This window comes from Hyaena hyaena, unplaced genomic scaffold (assembly GCF_003009895.1).
Source record: "Hyaena hyaena isolate Hyena2069 unplaced genomic scaffold, ASM300989v1 scaffold_413, whole genome shotgun sequence".
Taxonomy (NCBI): domain Eukaryota; kingdom Metazoa; phylum Chordata; class Mammalia; order Carnivora; family Hyaenidae; genus Hyaena; species Hyaena hyaena.
The window spans coordinates 1,351,231-1,373,590 of NW_024081047.1; the positions used below are offsets into that span (position 1 = coordinate 1,351,231).

The window sequence follows — 22,360 nt, forward strand, 5'->3', positions numbered from 1 at the left end:
AGGCTTGATTAAGATCTAAACTGCCCTCTTGGCTTTCACATCTCTTCTATTTTACTAACCTAGAGGGAGAAAAGTGGCTAAAATTTTGGCTATTCCTGCATTAAAATTTCCTCTCTTCCAGAGGAAAAAGAAAATATGCCTACACATTTTTAAGCATAGTGACTTTTTTTTTTTTTAATGAGCAGAAATCTAAGTCAGTGTTCTGTAATCTTCAAAATATTTTTTTTTCATTAAAAACAAGATGGAAACGAATTTCCAAAAGCAACTCCTGGATAATTTTCATTAAATTGATAAATCGCAAGATAAGATTGTACATGGGATGGTTCGTACAATGGCACTGCTGGTGTGACCAGGTTACTGGAACCAATTTCAAATGGTTTCTACCCTTGGTAAGAAGCTATTCTATTCTAGTGTTAGATAGTATGACACATGCCTGTAGATTATTCTTCAGGGTAAGACAGTGGTCACTCTGGAGGTATAAAATAGAACGTATATTCTATTTGTGTATCTGCACAGAATCCAGACAAGCATAAAGAGCTTCACTGTATAGAAAAACTTAATTGAACAGAATTTTTATAAAACAAAAAAAACTTCTAAGTGGCCTTCATTTTAAGTGCCAAATATTTGTTTGCTTTCCCAGGCTGAATGGCAAAGTCAGTGGATCCACTGATGCTTTAAACAACCAGTTTACTAGAACACCTGCCCATTCTTATGAAGCCAAGAAGAGCCTCAGGTACCACAATCAATTATGAAACAAATGATAGGACTTTCTACTTCTGTTTTTAAAATTCATCTTACATACCACCCTCCCCTTCCTTTGAAATGCAGAAATTTCTAATTTTATCAGTGGCCTTATGTAAGCAGCTTCACACAAAGAGGTTGCATTCGCAACTTGATCATTGGTAAGGATTGATATCTGGGTAAGAAAGTGTATATATGATTTTTTCCTGAAAATTTTACATTTTTTAAAAAAATAAAAAGCCTGTTTGTGACACTGGTGTCGACATTCTTTAGGAAGATTTAAAAGTTTCCTTAAATTAAAGTCAACTTTTTGTTTTTCTTTTCAAATTTTTATTTAAATTCTAGTTAGTTAACATTCAGTGCATTATTGGTTTCAGAAGTAGAATTCAGTGATTCATCCCTTCCATACAACACCAAGTGCTCATCACAAATGCCCTCCTTAATACCCAAAACCCATCTAGCCCTTCCCCCCCACCTCCCTCCCTATCACCCTCAGTTTGTTCTCTATTGTTAAGAGTCTCTTAAAGTTTTTTCCATCTCTCTCTCTTTTTTCCCCTTCCCATATGTTTGTCTGTTCTGTTTATTAAATTCCACATATGAGTGGAACCATATGGTATTTGTCTTTGTCTCACTTATTTTGCTTAGCATCATACACTGTAGCTCCATCCATGTTGTTGCAAATGTCAAGATTTCATTCTTCTTATAGTTGAGTAATATTCCATTATATATATATTTTTTCCATAGTTTGGCTATTGTTGATAATGCTTCTATAAACATTTGTGTGCATGTACCCCTTTGAATGTGTATCTTTGTATCCTTTGGGTAAATACATAGTGGTGCAATTACTGGATCATACGGTAGTTCTATTTTTAACTTTTTGAGGTACCTCCATACTGTTTTCAGAGTGGCTGCATCAGTTTGCATTCCCACCAACAGTGCAAGAGGGTTCCCCTTTCTCTGCATCCTCACCAACACCTCTTGTTACTTGTGTTGTTAATTTTAGCCATTCTCACAAATGTAGAATTAGAGACCTCAGCAACTCCTTAAAATGTAATAACATTAGTATCATAGGAGTCCCAGAAGGCAAAGAAAGAGAAAAAGGAGCAGAAGGTTTAGTTGAGCAAATTATGGCTGAAAACTTCCCTAATCTGGGGAAGGACACAGACATCAAAATCCAAAAAGCACAGAGAATTCCCATTAGATGCAAAAAAGCCAGCCACTACCAAGACATATCGCCATCAAATTCACAAAGTACACAGGCAAGGAAAGAATCCTGAAAGTGGCAAGGGAAATAAAGTCCTTAACCTACAAGGGAAGACAGATCAGGTTTGCAGCAAATCTGTCCACAGAAATTTGGCAGGCCAGATGGGAGTGGCAAGATGTATTCAACATGCCAATAGATGGGGAAAGATGCAGCCCAGGTCAACTTTTTAACGTTTGTGGGGAAAGTTATGGTTTGGAAATATGATTGGGACACCAGGGAAATACATTAAAACATATAAATATTCAAAATAATCTTCATGCTCCACAACAGGTGTTCTGAGTGACCAATTTCCATAGCAGCATTCTGGAAGTTGGCCAAAAACAGTGGACACTAGGAACAAAATTGGAGATAGGAAGAAATTTTGCAGAAGTGGATTAGTGCCCCTTTAACAATTACATTTCAAAAGTTATAATTTAAAAGGAATAGATAAACACTACTTTTTGCATTGAATTAGTTAATAGCCTTCTTGTTTTTATTATCCTTGTAAATAAACTTTAAACATTAAGTAAACGGTTTGTGTTACAGCTCCAATGCTGAAACCAGCCATACAGGAACAAGGGATACTGTGGTATACACAAGGACCTATGTGGAGAACAGGTACTGGAAATTTATTTAAAACATTTTGCTACATTTATTGTAATTTTGAAATTATCTATGTAAGAAGAGATGCTATTGTTTTGGAGTATGTTTGCTTTTCTCAAATAGAAGACCATTTAGGAGTATACTGAGTTCTAGGTATGTCATTCTTTACAATGTTTTCAATATTAAGTAGTTGGCAAATAACCATAGTCATTGGATGAACCAAATGCTTGAATTTAACAAGAGTATACATAAAAGGATAACCATTTGAAAGCTCTCACATAATCAAATATAACTATATGTTTATAACAAGCCTATAAAATTACACAATCCAAAATTACACAAAGTTACTCAAATATTCTCATGTTAATTTTGAGTCCCACTTTAATTAAATAGTTCTATACACTATTCCAGTTCTATCTACTATTGTTTACCTTTAATCTGAAATAAGGGGTGTTACCTTTTAGTAGATACACTCTGGCCCAAATTACAGAGAATTAATAGTCCCAGTGGATGTTGAGAAGAATGCCAGCCAAGGTCATGAATTCACAACCCATTTGATTTTCAGGGAGAATGAAAACAAGAATTAGCCTAACCATGGAGTAATATGCTGGTTAGGACCAAAAATGTGATGTACGTGACACATGTGTTAACCAGAGCCCATTTCAAAGAAGGGAGAACATCGCTGGAGAGGGATCCCTGAAAAGTAAATTCAATATGTGTCAGAAGACAAACAATTTTCCAAAAAAAAAAAAAAAAAAAAGATTTCTCAAAACCACACCTAATTTACTTTGTCAAATGCAGGTTCAAGTTTGATTTTTTTTCTGCTGAATCTAATTCTCCCTAAACTCTACACTGATGGTACAGGATAGCGTAGAGGCCCTAGCATCAGATTTGGGATGGAGTCTGTGTCATTTACTAACCATGTCGTTTTGGCAAAAGCTACTTAACCTCTTCAAGTCTCAATTTCCTCATCAATAAAATGGGAGTAATAATATATGTATCATGCACAAATGTGTGCAAACTCTTACTGAGCATTTTGGGTTGTGTATTCCAAAGAGATTCTATTTCTGACAACAGTCTGCCTGTGGGCAGTTTGGAGGGAGAGAGAGAGATTTCTTATTTAAAAATCCCAGGTAGAGTCTGTGGAATTACCACTCACCATATGAAATGATAAGAATGTATTGCTTCCAGCCCTAATATACTCACAGGTAGCATAAGTACCTTCCAGCCCTAATCTACTCACAGGTAGCATAAGTACTTGGGAAGCAATTATGAGCTGCCAGCTGGTTAGTGCATTGCAGATTTCATCTGTTTCTCAGAAAGACTGACATTTACAAACTGGGGCAGTCTGAAAAATATAACAAAGAGGACTTAAAAGTACACTTTTTTTTTTTTGCTTTCATTCTAGACTATTATGTCTTGGATGTCTTCAAGTAAAAATAAACATTTCTACAGCTTTCTCTAGAAGTTCAAGAGTCTCCATTTCTCTACGTGAATGTTGATGTTTCTATGTGCTTACACTGGCTCATGCTTTGCATATTTCCTCTTCTGCGCTAGAGTACACGTGGCTTTCCTTTAGCAAATGAATGAGGGAGGGGCAAGTATACATTTCATTAGAAATGATAACTTCTTTTCCCACTCACACTTATTTCTGCGCTCCTTGTGCTATTCTCTATTTCCTTCAGTAGATATGTCAACTTACATCAGCCTGGAGGTGGCTTGTGCATCAGCACTTTCCACGTTAAAAAAATAAAAAAAAAAAAGAGGTTTGTACATGGTCCTAGCTTGTAACAGCACAGAGAAGAATGACAAGGCTGCATGAGGTGTGCATGCTTCATCACCTGTGTATGGGTGTGTACATCAAAAGTACGGAAATAGCTCAGTCCTCACATGTCAATTTTGTTTGTTTCTAGTAAATTACTGAAGGATGGATATCAGGAGAATATCTCTGGAAAATACATACAAACTGTTTATTCAACTTCAGATAGGTGAGTTGGTCTATATTTCTATATCTAAAAGTTTATATATACATACATTCACATATATACATATGTGTGTATATATTTTTATATTTAACATATTTTATATATTTTAGTGTTTATGTATATACATGTGTATGTGTGTATATATACTTTTACATGTAATGTATATTTTATATTCATATTTGATATATTTTTATTATATATATAATAGTGAAATACATAATTCTCATCCATTGAATTTAGTGATGGCTCTCCTGAGGGTGATTGTTATACATGTGTATAGATGGAACAACATACAACAACCCCCGCCTCCAGGAATTTATTCTTTGGCTGCCTGGCTATTGCTTCTCTTTGATTTTGATGTACTTGCTGTACTTTATTCCAATAGGGCTTTCCATGCCCTACAGCTGCCTGCCAGACCAGCCCCTCTGCTGTCACTGATTCCCAGGAGTCCCCAGTAATGCCATATTTTTAGTATCTTGGCTTTATTGCATCATTTGACTGTGCCCTCAGCTGATCCTCCTTGTGGTTTTCCAGAGCTAGCTCACCTACAAACAGCTATGTGGGTATGCTGCTATGACCCACTCTGGGCCCACAGTCAGTTCCCAGGACAGAGGTTACAATGCATATCAAGTTAGTCCTGGTAAAGTGACCCCAGGCTTTTCCTGTTGGTGATCCTTTTTTTTTTTTTTTTTGTAATTTTTAATGTTTATTTATTTCTTGAGAGAGAGAACAAGTCGGGGAGGGGCAGAGAGAGGGAGACGCAGAATTCAAAGCAGGCACCAGGCTCTGAGCTGTCATCACCGAGCCCGACGCAGGACTCAAACCCATGAACCATGAGATCACAACTTGGACAGAAGTTGGACACTTAACCAACTGAGCCACTTAGGTGTCCCTGGTAATCCTTTTTTACCATTTAACGTTCAGCAGAGTGCATAGGTGATGCTCATGAGAGTATAGCCTGCAGATTTCCAGTGGAGAAAATGACAATAATTAGCATTTCAACCCAACCACTGGAAGTCAGCTGTAATGTAAATATACAACACTCTATTGGTGATATTCCTTTAGAGGAGAGGCTGGAAATACGACTTATCGAGAGCAAGGGCATATCTTATTTTTATGCACAGCCTAAGCTTGTAATGCAGTGTTTGGCACCTAAGGCTACTCGGTAAATGTTTTCTGAAAAAATAAACTAATGCTGTATTTGCTAAGGAAAACACGGATAGGCCAGGTATCAAAATTCGATCCTCTTTCTGTCACTCTTTTAAGATCTCATATTACCAGTGATCATCTAGTGTCTTGCTTTTAAATCACACTTCTTTGAAAAATAAAATCATCTACACAAGCATTAGAATTACCAATACTGTCTAAATAACCAAAAACCAACACATGAAAAACAGCTTTTTTTTTTTTCTCCTAAGGCTTTGAGAAGGTCTTTGGCTAACACTATGATCCTTTTTTTTTAAGTTAATTTTATGTATTTTGTGTGAGAGAGAGAGAGGGGCAGAGAGAAGGGGAGAGAGAATTTCTGTTAATGCAGAGCCCGACAGGGAGCTCAAACTCAGGAACCGTGAGATCATGACCTGAGCCAAAATCAGGAGTGAGTCACTTAACTGAGTGAGCCACTCAGGTGTCCCAACAGTATGATCTTGATAAGGACAACACCAACATTAGAGCCTTCCCTAGGCTCATATTATTATTGTTAACTTAAGTAAGGAAAACATTCTTCACAAAGCTATTGCTCTTAATATGAAGAATTTCAGTTCCGTTATTAAAGTGGTCCTTGAACTTTTTCTTAGTCATCAGAGCAAAAGTCAATTCTCTGTAAGACCAGCCCATCAAGCAACTTTTTCTGTGGATTGTTGTGTGAAATTAGCTATGTCCCCAGAGTTCCTATCTAAGCACTTCACTCCCATTTAAAGTGGCTTCCCACTTAACGAGATAAAGTCTAATTCCTTTGCACAATTATTTATGGGCCTTTAGAACCCGCTCCTACGGAATATTAACTGATGTTTAATCACTCCAGATACCTTCTTTGTATAGCACTTTGGTACATCCTGTTTATCCTGCTTGAACTTCCTCCATCATGACCCTCCACTCCTCACCGAGCTCACCTTGAGAGCCCCTTTGTCTTCAAGCTTTAACTCATGTGGCACTTTTTCCACAATGGCTTTCCTAACCCTACCCTAGGGAATATTTGCTTCATTAGCCATGCTCTCCTAACTCTCTCCACATATCCATAATATGCTATGATCATTGAATCACACACCTGGCTACCCTCATGGAAAGAAGGAGACTGTCTTATTCTTCTTTATATTCCCAGCTCACACCTCAGTGCCTCTGGGAATGGAAGAATTATAGAGAGTGCCTGTTTTCTACTCTTGACGTGCTTGCAATATTACATGGGAAACTTAAGTGTGTGTGCGTATATTAATATATATATGAATTTCCCTTAGGAAAGTATTTGCCAGGAGCATATAAGGAATTAACTGAAGAGTCAATTGAAAGAGGAAAATATTTATTGATATACATGAGGACTAGGAAATTCTTAGAATGACTGAAAGTATAAAACCAGACACATTTCATCTACTTAAATCTCTTTCTTCTTTTACCTCCTCCTTCCATCCTCTCTGCTTCTAGTCCTGGGCTTGATCATAGAAACATGGCTCCCGGGCATGACTAGTTCACTCTCACACAGTGAACCTGATAGTCCCCATGGGCCGGCCTAGAGGTACACAGGGACTCTGGGTCCACACTGCCTTCATTCAAATCCTGCCACTGCCTCTCAACTGGCTGCATGATGGGAGCACATTTATTGCCCTCTGTGCTCAGTTTCTTCTTCTGTAAAATGATGTAAAAATAACAGTGCCTGCTTCTCAGCAATGTTGCGAAGAAATGAGTTTATATAAGCCAAATGCATGGAAAGCACACTGCTGCATATATTATAAAGCATATTAGCACTATATAAATATGGGCTATTTTAATTTTACCCTTCTATTATGTACCCTACTCTGAAAATTTCAGGCCTGCCTGCTATTTCCCTGGAACTAGTACACTCCGCAAAGTACTATTTAAGACAGTTCTAGTTCCTTCCAAAAGGAAAAAATATCAGAGTTGTTGGCCTTTCTTAAGGTTCTGGTTTCTGAGCTCTTTTGACTTGCCGATCCTATCTATGGTTCATTTGTCATTGAACACCATTTTTCCAAAGTAAATAACAAAACTCTTTTTTCCCCCATCAAATTTTTGGTGGGGTTACATCTTGTTAGAGAATATAAGTTTCTTCATGAAAGCTACCCCAATATTCTGAGTCTTATAATGACACCAAGAGATTGGTCATAGGAGAATATTTTGGGGACTTGACCCTAGAGTCTGGGGTCCCACAGACCTATTACTTGTGAATTTACCAAAACGGTTTTTAAAAATTTTTTTATTTTATTTATTTATTTGAGAGAGAGAGAGAGAGAGAGAGAGAGAGAGAATGAGTGGGGGAGGGGCAACGAGTGTGGGAGACAGAATCCGAAGCAGGCTTCAAGCTCTAAGCTGAGCTATTGGCACAGGGCCAGACGTGGGGCTTGAACTCACAAACTGCAAAATCATGACCTGAGCCAAAGTCAGATGCTTAACCAACTGAGCCACCCAGGCGCCCCAAATTTACCAAACACTCTTGAATGGATTTGTAGTTTTGTCCTATTGAATGTTTAGAGAGTTAAAATTTTGTATTAATCTACAGCATAATTTTTCTATAATATATGCAAATTAATAATTCAAAACCCTCTTCTAGCTTCAAGGGGTACTCATGACCTAGTTCAATTAGGAAACTGTGAACATCTTTGCCTTGCCCAGCTGCACTCTTCATTGCTAATGAATTAATAATTTGAGTTTTTCTTCATGTTAATTCTTTGATACCATTTTGAGGTAACTAGAAGAATCAATTCTATCACGAGAACAAGTAAGTTCCGAACTTTCTTTGATTTTCACACAATTTCCTAAAGTATCAACAAAATTAACCTATCTTTCCAAATGATTTTGTGGGGAATACATCTGTCTTTTGCATGATGACAAATTTATTTGTATTATTTACATCTCTATAGGTCTGTCATTGAAAGAGATATGTGCACTTACTGCCGGAAGCCTTTGGGCACAGACACTAAAATGATTTTAGATGAATTACAAATTTGCTGCCATTCTACTTGCTTCAAGGTAAGGATATGTTTATTGCAATTAGCTAAACGTAGAATTGCATGACTGGGATAAAAATAATTATTTAATGAAATACATGTAATGAAGTTAAAGCTTTCAGAAACGTTCTCATCCACATTAATAATGCACTACTTAAATATTTCTAGGAGTTCTGCAGCCTAAACCTCAAAGGTTTATAATTACTATCTTGGCTTTTGGCTTAGAGTTGATTACTGACACATTTATTACTCTTACCCTGGAGATTTAAATCAGTAAAGATATAAACACTTGTTCTCTTTATAAAAAGTTTTTGCAATATTTTAATGAATGATGCATTACATTAAAAAGTAATGAAATCAAAAAAGAAAAAGAAGTATTGAGAAGAAAGTTGGCAGCTTTTTAAATGGAGGGGCGCCTGGGTTGCTTAGTTGGTTAAGCGTCCGACTTTCGATTAGGTCATGATCTCGCAGTTCGTGGGTTCGAGCCCCGCGTCGGGCCCTGTGCTGACTGCCAGCTCGGAGCCTGGAGCCTGTTTCAGTCTGTGTCTCCCTCTCTCTCTGACCCTCCCCTGCTCATGCTGTCTCTCTCTCTCTCCTAGAAATAAATAAAAAACATTAAAAAAAAAATTAAAAAAAAATAAATGGTGCATGTAATTAGGACTGATAGACCTCACAATAGTTGAAACTCAGTCTACTTTTGAAAATGTGATTAATTCTAACTAGTTGTGGCTTAGTATAATAATAATAAAGCTTACGTAGTAGAATGCTTCAGTTTGTGCTTATATGCCATTTCTTTTGCCTCTCACAATAATATTGGGTAGGTCAACATGATAGTTGTTGGTGTAAATGGATGAGCACTGAACTGGAAGCCTGAAGAGCTGAGTTCGAGTTCTAACTTCCACTAACTATGGCTATAATTTTGGACAATCAGATAATTAGCTTGGCTTCAGTTTCCTTATCTATAAAATGGAGTAGCTGATTAGACTAGTGGTTCTTAACCTTGGCTGTATGTTATAATCATCTGTGGAAATTAGGAGAAAAATAGAATGGTTGGGACCGGCCCCAAATTAAATAAAAAATCTCAAAGAGGCTTCCTAGGCATTGGTATTTTTAAAAACGTCTTAGATAGATCTAACGGCAGCCAATTTGAGAATCATTTGCTCAAATCCAAGGGTCCTTTTTATGCTGGCATTCTGTGGTTGATGCAATTTATCTAATTCAGTCAAGTAAATGTAATACTTTAACAACTGATTGCTTCTCCTTCAATTACATTCAGACAGTGACATATAGCAATCAGATATATGTTGTCTCATTTTGAGAAAAAAATACAATTTTAGGCCATAGTATATCGAATTCCATATAAAATAAAATACAGAAATTTTATAATTATTTAATTATGAGAAAATGAAATTTCCTTTTAGTCATGAAAATTTACTCAATAAAACAAATGAGTTTACAGCTCTTTATTTAAAGCTATCATACAGAAAACTTTTTAAAATAAGAAGTTCTCCTGATTATGATGTTTAGTAAATAACAATAATGTCCATTTATTATATATTTGTTATCTTTTGAATATTTTATTTCCATTTTCAATTTAATTATAAAACACCACTAACTGAAAATAAAAATGCCCCCACCCTCCTAGGAAAAGATGTATTATTCTAGAGCCATGATAATCGAGAACTACCTGGACTGGTTTAAGCATATCAAATTAATCAATGACAGTTTGCTTTAGTGACCTCATCTCTGAAAGCCAACAGTCAGGGACAGCCTCATGCTTGAAAGTCAGTCAGTTGGCAGTGAACTTGTTTCCAATGAGCACAGGTCTAAGGCAGATGTCAACCCTTTTCTGTATCCATAACCAACACAACATAAAACAAACTGTTCCCTAAGCCCTATGGAAGATCAGAAGTTGTTTTGTTCAATGAGACTGTAACTGGGCAGCGTAACTCTTAGTAAGCATACAAGTATGCTTCATGTTTTTATTTGAGATATTGAGTGGTGACTTTATCCTTGGCATAACCAACTTCTGAAAATTTTTATCTACTCTATTGTGAGTTCAGTAGAAACTTCAGTGGTATATATACACTGAAATGTACATTTTCAGAGTGGAGAGATGTTGTGAGTACTTTCAGCAGTAGGATCATGACAAGTGCATTCTCACTTTTCCTGTGTGTCCTTTTTCAAATCTAAGTGTTGCTATGAAGGATGTTTCTGAATGAATTGAAAGGGCTTTTCTATCCTATTACTCTAAGGAGTCTAGGCTACTTATATTGTTTTTTTCTTTAGTGTGAAATATGCAAACAGCCTTTGGAAAACCTACAAGCAGGTGACAGTATTTGGATTTATAGACAGACCATACACTGTGAGCCTTGCTACTCTAAAGTTATGGGTAAGTGCTAAACTCTTTAAGAAATTATCACTTTACTAATATTAATGTGTACTTAATATTGTTGAAATGAAGGATTTCAATAAGTAAAAAGTATTTTTTTAATTTTGTTTAGTTAAGAATTTAGCTGAAGATAGTTATACTATGATAGTATTTTATGCTATAAAATCAGTCAACATTTATTATTGTCTCCTGATACCAGACCAGACATAATACAACGAGGCAAAGAAGATTTATTTTGGAAAATTCTCTATTTTTTTCTGAACAAAAATAGATCTTTTCTGCTTAAATAATTGTGTGAAGTGAAGTCCATTTCTGTGAATGGCCTTTTATATTTACACTGAAATATACTTTTGTCCCTAATTTGATTATTCCACGAAATGCTTTTTAATGTGATTTTTAAATGAGAAGTTTAGAACTTCTATACCAAATATAATATCTAAGTATTTTTTGTGAGTTTAAGACCAACTTTACTGTAATTTGGGCTTTTAATTGGCATAAATGATTTGAGAAGAAAACACTAAGCACTTGCATTTTTAATTCATTTTCTTTAAACAGCATGAAAACTTAAACAGTTGATTTAAAAGATATGCACAATGTACACTAAATTAGCAAAATAAAATGCTACAAAATTTGATTAGTTTTTAATAGCCAGTATCAGCGTTTTATTTTTAATTCAATGGTAAGTAGATAGAATAATCAGGATGATATTGGATAGCTGGTCAACATCACGATGTGAGGGTGAATTTTCTGATGCCTCATTGGTGTGGCGAATGAAAGAAGAGCATGTGGGATCCAAAATACAGAATTTAATGACAAGTGTGTGACATTAATGAAGTATTGGGAGGCTACATCTGGAAATTGCTCTGAGAAATACTCAGAAACCCACGTTCCATCAGGCTGCAGTTCCAATTACAAGAACAAATCTAATTATATTCATACTTTGCCTTCTATTTTCTGCTTTCCCTAACCAGTTCCCATATTCCATTTTCTTCCTAATTTAGCAGCCTTATCATGATTCAGTATTATATCAAGGGCCTTGATGTGCATGGTGGCAGCCCTAAAACTTTCAGTCTTTCAGAAGTGCACAAAATGGCTTAGGAAATATGATTATCAAAAGACTCAGAAGTCTTTGTGTCTTCCTCCCTGACTATGTGCACCCTGTGGGCATTGCTATTTTACAGGACATAGCAGTTGTCAAGACATGACTCAGAAATATCCTAAATACAAGCACCAGGCATGGTATTTTGTGTTCATGGTGTATGACCAAAAGCCAGAGTGATGAATGCAGCAGAAGTAAAAAATTAAATGCTTAATCCACCACTAGCCCCTTGATGAGTGGCTATTTAAAAAAATTTTCATTACAGGCTTATTTTTGTACTGAAGTTGTATTTCTAACTGTTATTTTCTTTAAATTTTTCAGCAAAGTGGATTCAATAATTCTGGCACATGGAAATCAAGATAAAAGCATTTATTAGGAAGTTAAAATTTTATTTTAAGAATATGTAATCTAGAAAAGCTTTCACACTGAAGATTGACTCTTGTATACAATTAACAATTCTGCTATTGAATAAATAATCTAATTGCCTTCCATAAGGTCATATACATAAAGGAAACCATCTGATATCTGGCTAGATCTAGCCATGAAAAAATTCAAGTGGTTCCAGTTACCATTGTCAAAGAAATGATGCTTCTCATGGCAGTGAGCTCTGTCAACACTAACTAGGTTCATCTCTGCTCTGTATGTGAACCGTGCATCGTGGTGACCATAACAGAAAAGTTTCCCTTTCTGTCATCTTTGTTTCCCTATGGATTTGAATTTACCGACATTATTGACATCTTGATGAACTGTCAAAAAAGCAAGATATGTTTCTTTTACATGCAAAAGAAATGTTGATAGAATTATTTTTTTACGAAGTTTGGCAGAAAGGTGTTTCATCTAAAGTTGTATGGACCTCAGAGAATCACTTGACCTTTCCAGACAAAATGACTTCTAAGGTCCCTTTCTGCTCTTCAGTTTATCTGATTCTAAAGCAAGTGTTGCTTGCTCTTTAAAAGTGTATTTAAATATGTGTCTGTTAAGCATATTGAACTAAATAGGACATCTAAACAATTTAATGTTATCCTTCAATTTGCCACAGAAACAATTTTTATAGAATGTTTTAAAAACAAAAACATGGATTTGTGGGTAATGGGTAAAATCTCATGACGTGTATAGTTTACATATTACACATTGTTAAATTTTCTTTGCATGCATTTCAAAATCTGGGCATATGAATAACCTCTGAGAAATAATGGTTATAGATTACGGAGACATGCTTTTTTGCATATCTTATCTACTCATATTACATAGCACTTTACAATTATAGACAGCTTATAAATAAAAATAAAATGAACTACCAGTTACACAGGATCTTTTTGTGGAGTCTCTATAAGTATGATTCACTGACATTGATTTTGTCAATTACAGAGATCACAATTTATTATAGTCTATGCCATTTGTTATAGTCTATGCCATGCTTAATTCTTTAAGTGCTTGAGCTGTAGCTTTTAGTTTTAAAGAGCTTTTTCTTGAGAAATTGAAAATTCAATAATTTGTGAGGAATGAGTATTAGTGTTAAAATTGAGAAACTGAACTTATAAAGTATTTTATATACACATAGCAACTGCTTCTCAAAGGAAGGCATATAGAACATTGAGGGGAGGGTGGAATTTTAAGGAAGCTTAAGGTGATTGTGAAAAACTGACATCAACTAAAGAGGTTAAATGATCATCATGTATTTTCCAAATGTTGATAAATTTAAAGGATTATTTTTGCATGTAATGATTCCAAGCATCTGTTCCTCTTAAGGACTGGTTCACAAAGCGTTAAACACAAAACGCTTATCAAAATACAGCAATGTATAATTGTTGTCCTATGGAGAGGAAGCCAGAAAGAACAATTAATAATAATTTGATATTCATTAATTCATGCTTGATGAGAAGCAGTGGTAATTGAGCCATATGTTTTATTGTTCTTTTATTACATGCTATCAAAGTGGATCAAAAGAAATAATTTTCTTAGGGTTGAAATTAGTGGCAGAAAAGGACGGATGGAATAGTATCCCTGCATTTTATATAAAGTGTATTAACATCTCAATGCCTTTGTAGTAATTAAAAATCATTTGAATATCATTTTAGAAGTATTCTACTTTTTAATGCTTCATTTTAAAAAATGTAAAAGGAACGTATTTCTCACTTTTCTGTAGCTGTTTAACGGGCCCTTTCTTCTATAATAATGTATTAAATTAAACCAAAAGCTGTTATAAAACTGGAATAAATATAGAATGGAGAGATCAGAGCTTCTAATTCACTAAGACTACTTCATTATGTCTGGGTTTATTTGCACCATGGGAATACAGATTTCTAAGACATTTTGGAATATCACATTTTTTTTTTTTTGCAGCCAATCAATTATGTTATTATTGGCATACTTTTCCTGGACACAATTGCCTAACTCTCAGAATACCAGGTCTTGAATTCTATTGCTAATTAAGAAATACATCAAAAAAGAATGAACTGCTGCAGCATGGTAATACCTTCTAGAAAAGCAAAATGGAAGAAATACAATAATCTCAGAAATAGAATTTAAGATAGTATTCTTTGTTTTAATAACGCAAAGAAATAAAAATGTATTCAAGAAGTAATCTGATCACCCTAATTGTCTGATTGCAACCACCCCTCTACTTAGATATGAGTGACAACATATGGTCCAGCTCTGACTGTCAATGCAGAGTCTGACTTGTTTACTATCATAGAAAATCGTGAGTGTTTGGAACATTTTCCTACTCAGCTTGATTCAGAGCTCTACCAAAACAAGGGACTGTTTGGTCTACATTATGGCAAACTAACAATGATGATGTTGATTTTTATTTTTGTGTGTGTATACTACTGAATTTACTGGTTATTTGGTGACAATGTAAATGAGTTGCTTCCACCTATTCTTAAGTACTCAGCATTTCCCAGAGGCACCCATAAATATCTCTGTTAACTTGGACATGCCCTTTCCCTCATGGACCTATTCACTATTCAAAATTTAAGGGAGCCTGGCTGGCTCAGTCGTGGATCATGAGATTTGTGATCTTGGGGTTGTGAGTTCAAGCCGCATGTTGGGAGTAGAGTTTACTTAATTAAAAAAAAATTTTTAATAAAAATAAAATGTGAAATTTTGAGCATTTAGAACCCGTAGCCACCAGCTCAAACATTGAACAAATCTGGGAATATATTCCTGCTGCTTATCCCATTATGAGACGATCTCTTTTGTTAGATGCCTAGGAGTTGTTGAATGTTTTATATGTGTTTATTTTTTCTTTTTACCCTTTGATCCTCTACACCCATTTCTCCTACCCCCACCCCTAATCCTTGCCTGTAGTAACCACCAATCTGTTCTCTGTACCCTATGAGCTTGTTTTTGTTTTTCTGCTGTTTTTGTTAAGATTCCATATATAAGAGAGATCATACTGTACTTGTCATTCTCAATCTGACATACTTAAATTAGCATGGACCTTAAGGTCCATCATGTTGTCGCAAATCACCTCTTCATTTTCTTTGGATAACCACCAAGAAGTGGAATTGCTGGATTATAGGATTGTTTTATTTTTAATTTTTTGAGGCATCTTCCATAGTAGCTGCACCAATTTACATTCCCATCAGCAGGGGTTTCCTTTCCTCTACAGCTTCACCAACACTTGTTTTTTCTTTTCTTTTTGATAATTGTCATTCTAATTAACAGGTGTGAGGGTGATATCTCATTGTGGTTATCTGGTATACAGAAACACAAAAGAGTTTTGTCTATTGATTCTGTAACCTGTAACTTTACTGAATGCGTTTATTAGTTCTAACAGGTTTTATTTTGTTTTTAGTCCTAACAGTTTTTTGGTGGGTTTCTGTATATAATATGTCATCTGCAAATAGTGACACTTTTACTTCTTCCCCTTTCCAATTTGGATGCCTGTCATTTCTTTTGCTTGCCTAATTATTCTGGCTCGGACTTCCAGTACTATGTTGAACAAAATTAGTGAGTGTGAGCATCCTTGTCTTTTTCCTGATCTTAGAAGAAAAGCTCTCAACTTTTCACTATTGAATATGGTGTTAGCTGTGTCTTGTCATACATGGCATTTATTACATTCCCTCTATACCCATTTTGTAAAGAGTTTTATCATAAATGTATGTTGAATGTGTCAAATGCTTACCTGCATCTATTGAAATGATCATATAATTTTTATCTTTCATTTTGTTAAGGTGGTATATCACATTGATTTGTGGATGTCAAACCATCCTTGTATCACTGGAATAAATCCCACTTGATCATGGTATTATCACATATGATCCTTTTAATCTGTTGTTGAATTCAGTTTGCTAATATTTTGTTGAGGACTTTTGCACCTATATTCAGCAGGGATATTGGCATATAATTTGTGACATATTTGTCTGATTTGGTATCAGGATAATGATGGCCTTATAAGTGAGTTTGGTCATAGCATAGCACACTGTACTCTCAGTAGGCAAATTAGAGATCAATTAATTTCACAATCAGTAAACATTTAAGAGACTTTCTGAAGTTTTTCATTGATGCTACAAGATTCAGCTTCATATTAGTAAATTAATGTGTTAGTTTTAGAAATACTTTAGATTAAGTATTCTAAATCATTCCCTTATTCATGAGGTATCACTCACAAGGTAAGAAATATCATGAATTTTTCTCCACACTAACATTTCAAATGCAGTCTGAAAAATGGTGATTTATAACATGATTTATTATGTGCATGTCATCACCTTGAAATAATTTATGAGACCATGTGTGTGGGGTGCAACATCTGTCATGTGTTTGTATTACTATGAATATGAACAGCACTTTGCAAAAAAAATGAGTTTGGAAGAATTCTCTCCTTTTTTTTTTCTTCGGAAGACTTTGAGAAGGATTGGTATTAATTCTGCTTTGAATGTTTAGTAGAATTCACTAGTGAAGCCATCTGGTCCTGGGCCTTTGTTTGTTAGAAGGTTTTTGATTATAGATTTAATTTTCTTACAAGTAATCAGTCTGTTCAGATTTTTTATTTCCTCATGATTCAACCTTGTTAGGTTGAATGTATCTAGGAATTTATCCATTTCTTATAGGCTGTTCAATTTGTCAGGGTATTATTGTTCATAGTGGTCTCTTATGATTCTTGGTATTCCTGTGGTATCAGTGCAACAATCTGTTTCATTTCTGATTTTATTTATTTGAGTCCTCTTTTCTTGGTGAGTCTAACGAAAGGCTTGTCAATTTTGTTTATCTTTTCAAAGAATCAACTCTCAATCTTACTGATTTTTTCTATTTCATTATTTTAATCCCATTTCACTTATTTCTGCTCTAATCTTTGTTATTTATTTTCTTCTACTAACTTTGGTCTTTGTTCTTCTTTTTTCTAGTTCCTTAAAGTATAATGTTAGGTTGTTTATTTGAGACTTCTCTTGTTTCATGAGGTAGGTATTTATCACTATGAACCTCCCTTTTGGAACTGTTTTTGCTGTATCCCACAAATTTTGGTATGCTATAGTTTCATTTTTGTTTTTCTTAAAGTGTTTTTAAATATCTTTTGATTTCTCTTTGACTCATTGATTATTCAGTAGCATGTTGTTTAATCTCTATATATTTGTGAATTTTCCAGTTTTCTTCCTGTAATTAATTTTTAGTTTCATATCATTGTGCTTGGAAAAGATGGCTGATTTGATTTTCATCCTCTCAAATTCATTAAGATTTGTTTTGTGGCCTAATATATAATCTCTACTGGAAAATGTTTCATATACACTTACAAAGAATGTGTATTCTCTTGCTTTTGAATGAAATGTTTTGTGTTTATCTGTTAAGTCCTTCTGGTCTAATATGCCATTTAAGGCTGATGTTTCCTTATCGATTTTCTGTCTGGATGATCTATCCTTTGATGTAAGTGGGGTATTAAAGTCCCCTGCTATTATTGAATTGCTGTCTATTTCTCACTTTAGATCTGTTAATATTTGCTATATATATTTTGGTGTTCCTATGCTGGTTGTATGAATATTTATCTATGTTATATCATCTTGTACTTCAGAATTGCATGCTGGCTTTATCACAATACAAATGTTTGGCGCCATCTGAAACTTATTTATTGGATCTTTGTTTGTCATTTGAGAAGTATGGCTCCTGAGAGATATTAGTGAAATGTTCAGATACATGAGTCCGGTAAAGGTTTCAGTTTTTCCCTAGAAAAGAGGAAACTAAACATCATGATTGCCTTATGAATGATATGAGAAGGATGTTTTAACATTATTGCCTCTGTAATTTATGAGTTACATTCTTCTCCTAATAACATTGAATTGCTAGGTTGTTCTAGGTGCTGTATAAAAAATGCATAGCTTATAATCTCCCAACATTCATTCATTCATTCTATTATTCAATAACTTAAAAATCTTCATTTAGATCCTATGTTCCAGATATTAGTGATGACCAAAACAGCTAAGGTTCCTGACCTCATAGAACAGTTTGAAAGAGAGAAAATAAACACAGTAATTTCTGAAGGTAATAAGATCCATGAAGGAAATAAAACACAGTAACTAGGTCTTAGTATTGGCCAATGTCATACCATTTTCTCCTTTTAGGCCTAATAAGATGGAAGTTCAAAGATGCCAGGAACAGAGATCAGCCAAAAAATGTTATTCCTCATGCAAAATAATATTCAAATGTTATTCAGATAGCTTTCAAGTCTCTGCAAGGAGTGGATTATACCAAATGGCTCCTAAATCCTGGGCCTCAAGCTGAAGTTGCTTGCTTGGATAAAGGAGCCAATAGGCATGTTCTAGTGATTGTGCCAAAGGTGATTATGGGAGAGAGGGAGGTCTGAACCAGCCCTCAATGGGGAGGAAACCATGGGCTGGGTATGACAGTTCCTCACTTCATTTGAGGCACTAAGGACTATGTCCCTTTCTGTTTTCAAAATGGAAACATGAAGCAGCCAGCATCATTTCTGATCTGAGAGAGATGTCTCATAGGAATTTTATAAACATTACATGTTCTCTTCTTTTGTTGCAATATGAATAATGTATCTGGTGGAAAGAAACATTCAGATCTTGGTATAACTTTCTTGGCAGTCACAATTTGTTAATTTTACCTCTTTTCCCAAGAGAAAAGAAATTCATGAGCTTCAAGGGCCTTTCAGGCTCATGAGGGAATGAACTATCAAATCTACAGAAACAAGGATACTTCTTAAATGCATGTTGGTAAACGAATAAAGCCAGTCTGACAAAGGCTCCATACTGTGTGATTCCACTTCTGTGACATTCTGGAAAAGACAAAACCATACAAACAGTAAGCAGATCAGTGATTGCTAGGGGGTAAGAGAAAGTGGGTCTGGGAAAATGTAGAGTTGAATAAATGAAGCACAGGGAATGTTTTAGAGCAAACTGTTCTATATTCTTATTGTAATGGAGAATAAATGACACCATGCATTTGTCAAAACCAATAGGACTTTACTGTTTAAAGAATAAACCTTATTATATGCAGATTTAAAATCTCAGTTAGGTGGTCAGGGGCAGGGGATCTCAAGATAGAATGCAGAATGTGCCAAAAGAATTTAACTGTATTACAAATATATCACACCGTGTCACTGATGCTGACCTAAGTAACTTTGGAGACTAGTGGCCTCTGTAAGACTAATGACACAAGTAACTGTACGTGAACAGTATATTCTAGCTAATAAAGTTGTTTTCTATAGGGTCCAGGTTAACAATTCTGAAATCACTATAAATACATTCTGGATTGAATAATTAAGCACAAAGCAGATAGTGGGGCCAGATTTCCCACAGTTGGAGTAGGAGGTAACAGATAAGTGGAGGAAGCTAGAATGATCTGTGTGATAATGGCTACATTGGTATGGATTCAGACAGATTTGGCATAACATAGGTACAAATGGTTACATATAGAAATATTTCTAGAGGGTGCCTGGGTCCCTCAGTCGGTTGGGCGGCTGACTTCGGCTCAGGTCATGATCTCATGGTTCGTGGATTCAAGCCCCGCATCAGGCTCTGTGCTGACAGCTAGCTCAGAGCCTGGAGCCTGCTTCAGATCTGTATCTCCCTCCCTCTCTGACCCTCTCCTGCTCACGCTGTCTCTCTCTCTCGGAAATAAATAAAATGTTAAAAAAATAAAAAAAGAAATATTTTCTAGATATGCACAGATACATGGATTGTTACAAACACATATTTTCTTGCTTTGTCGGCTGAGAGGGCCTAGAAGCCATGAAACTCCATAGCAATGAGTATACTTGATAGCTAGATCTTGATTTCTAATGTCATTCTCCAATAAAAGGGACTAAGCCTTCTTGGAGAAATGGCTGTTTCAAGGACTGGGGTGGGATGTACCTAAGATGAATCTGGAGCATCTTATAGTGCTACAAAACAAGGAAGTGTTCAAATGCACATGTGTACACACACCCTCAAAATAATATGGATATGTTAAAGGGATATAAAATTCAACAGAAGGAGTCTGCAATGAAAGAAATTGAAGAAGACAAAAATATGGAAAAATATTCCACGTTCCTGGATAGGAAGAATAAATATTGTTAAAATGTCAATACTACCTAAAGCAATCTACCTACTCAATGCAATATCTATCAAAACAGCATCAACATTCTTCACAGAGCTAGAATAAACAATCCCAATATTTGTACAGAACCAGAAAAGACCCTGAAGAGCCAAAGAAATCTTGGAAAAGAAAACAAAAGCTGGAGGCATCACAATCCCGGACTTCAAGATATATTACAAAGCAGTAATCATCAAGACGGTATGGTACTGGCACAAAAACAGGCACTCAGATCAATGGAACAGAACAGAGAACCCATATATGGACCCACAAACGTATGACCAACTCATCTTTGACAAAGCAGGAAAGACTATCCAATGGAATAAAAACAGTCTCTTCAGCAAGTGATGCTGGGGAAACTGGACAGCGACATGCAGAAAAATGAACCTGGACCACTTTCTTACACCGTACATAAAAAAATACTCAAAATGTATTAGAGACCTAAACATAAGGCAGGAAGCCATCAAAATCCTCAAGGAGAAAGCAGACAAAATCCTCTTTGACCTTGGCCGCAGCAACTTCTTACTTAGCATATCTCTGGAGGCAAGGGAAACAAAGGCAAAAATGAATTATTGGGACCTCATCAAAATAAAAAGCTTCTGCATAGCAAAGGAAACAACCAGCAAAACTCAAAACCAAAAGGCAACCAACAGAATGGGAGAAGACATTTGCAAACAACATATCAGGTAGAGGGTTAGTATCCAAAATCTATAAAGAATCTATCAAACTCAACACCCCCCCCAAAGAAAACCCCAAAAAACAAATAATCCAGTGAAGAAATGGGCAAAAGACATGAATAGACACTTTTCCAAAGAAGACATCCAGAAGACCAACTGACACGTAAAAAAATGCTCAACATCACTCATCATCAGGGAAATACAAATCAAAACCACAATAAGATACCACCTCACACCTGTCAGAATGGCTACCATTCTGGTGAGGATGCAGAGACAGATCTCTTTTGCATTGCTGGTGGGAATGCAAACTGGTGTAGCCACTTTGGAAAACAGTATGGAGGCTTCTCAAAAAATAAAAAAATAGAACTACCCTATGACCCAGAAATTACACTACTAGGTATTTATCCAAGGGATACAGGTATGCTGTTTTGAAGGGGCACATGCACTCTAATGTTTATAGCAACACTATCAATGATAGCCAAAGTATGGAAAGAGCCCAAATATCCATTGCTGGATGAATGGATAAAGAAGATGTGGTGTATATATATATATATATATATATATATATATATGCAATGGAGTATTACTTGGCAATCAAAAAGAATGAAATCTTGCCATTTGCAACTACGTGGATGGAACTAGAGGGTATTATGCTAAGTGAAATTAGTCAGAGAAAGACAAATATCATATGACTTCACTCGTCTGAGGACTTTAAGATACAAAGCAGATGAACATAAGAGAAGGGAATCAAAAATAACATAAAAACAGGGAGGGGGGCAAAACATAAGAGACTTAAATATGGAGGACAAACAGGGTTGCTGGAGGGATTGGGGGGGGTGGGCTAAACAGGTAAGGAGCTTAAGGAATCTAGTACTGAAATCATTGTTGCACCATGTGCTAACTCACTTGGATG

The 22,360-nt window shown here is 35.5% G+C and overlaps 1 protein-coding gene across 5 annotated transcripts in view; it reads left to right on the forward strand.

Moving 5' to 3' along the window:
* Nucleotides 1-14,310, forward strand: part of SCEL (sciellin) — a 232,539-nt gene extending 218,229 nt beyond the window's left edge. For all 5 annotated transcript variants that reach the window (XM_039252454.1, XM_039252453.1, XM_039252457.1 and 2 more), the window contains 6 exons: nt 641-733; nt 2,531-2,602; nt 4,501-4,575; nt 8,661-8,769; nt 11,037-11,139; nt 12,560-14,310. In XM_039252454.1, the coding sequence (XP_039108385.1) occupies nt 641-733; nt 2,531-2,602; nt 4,501-4,575; nt 8,661-8,769; nt 11,037-11,139; nt 12,560-12,576 (469 nt within the window). In that variant the 3' untranslated portion in view covers nt 12,577-14,310. The remainder of the gene's footprint in view (nt 1-640; nt 734-2,530; nt 2,603-4,500; nt 4,576-8,660; nt 8,770-11,036; nt 11,140-12,559) is intronic.
* The last annotated feature ends 8,050 nt before the right edge of the window (nt 14,311-22,360 follow it).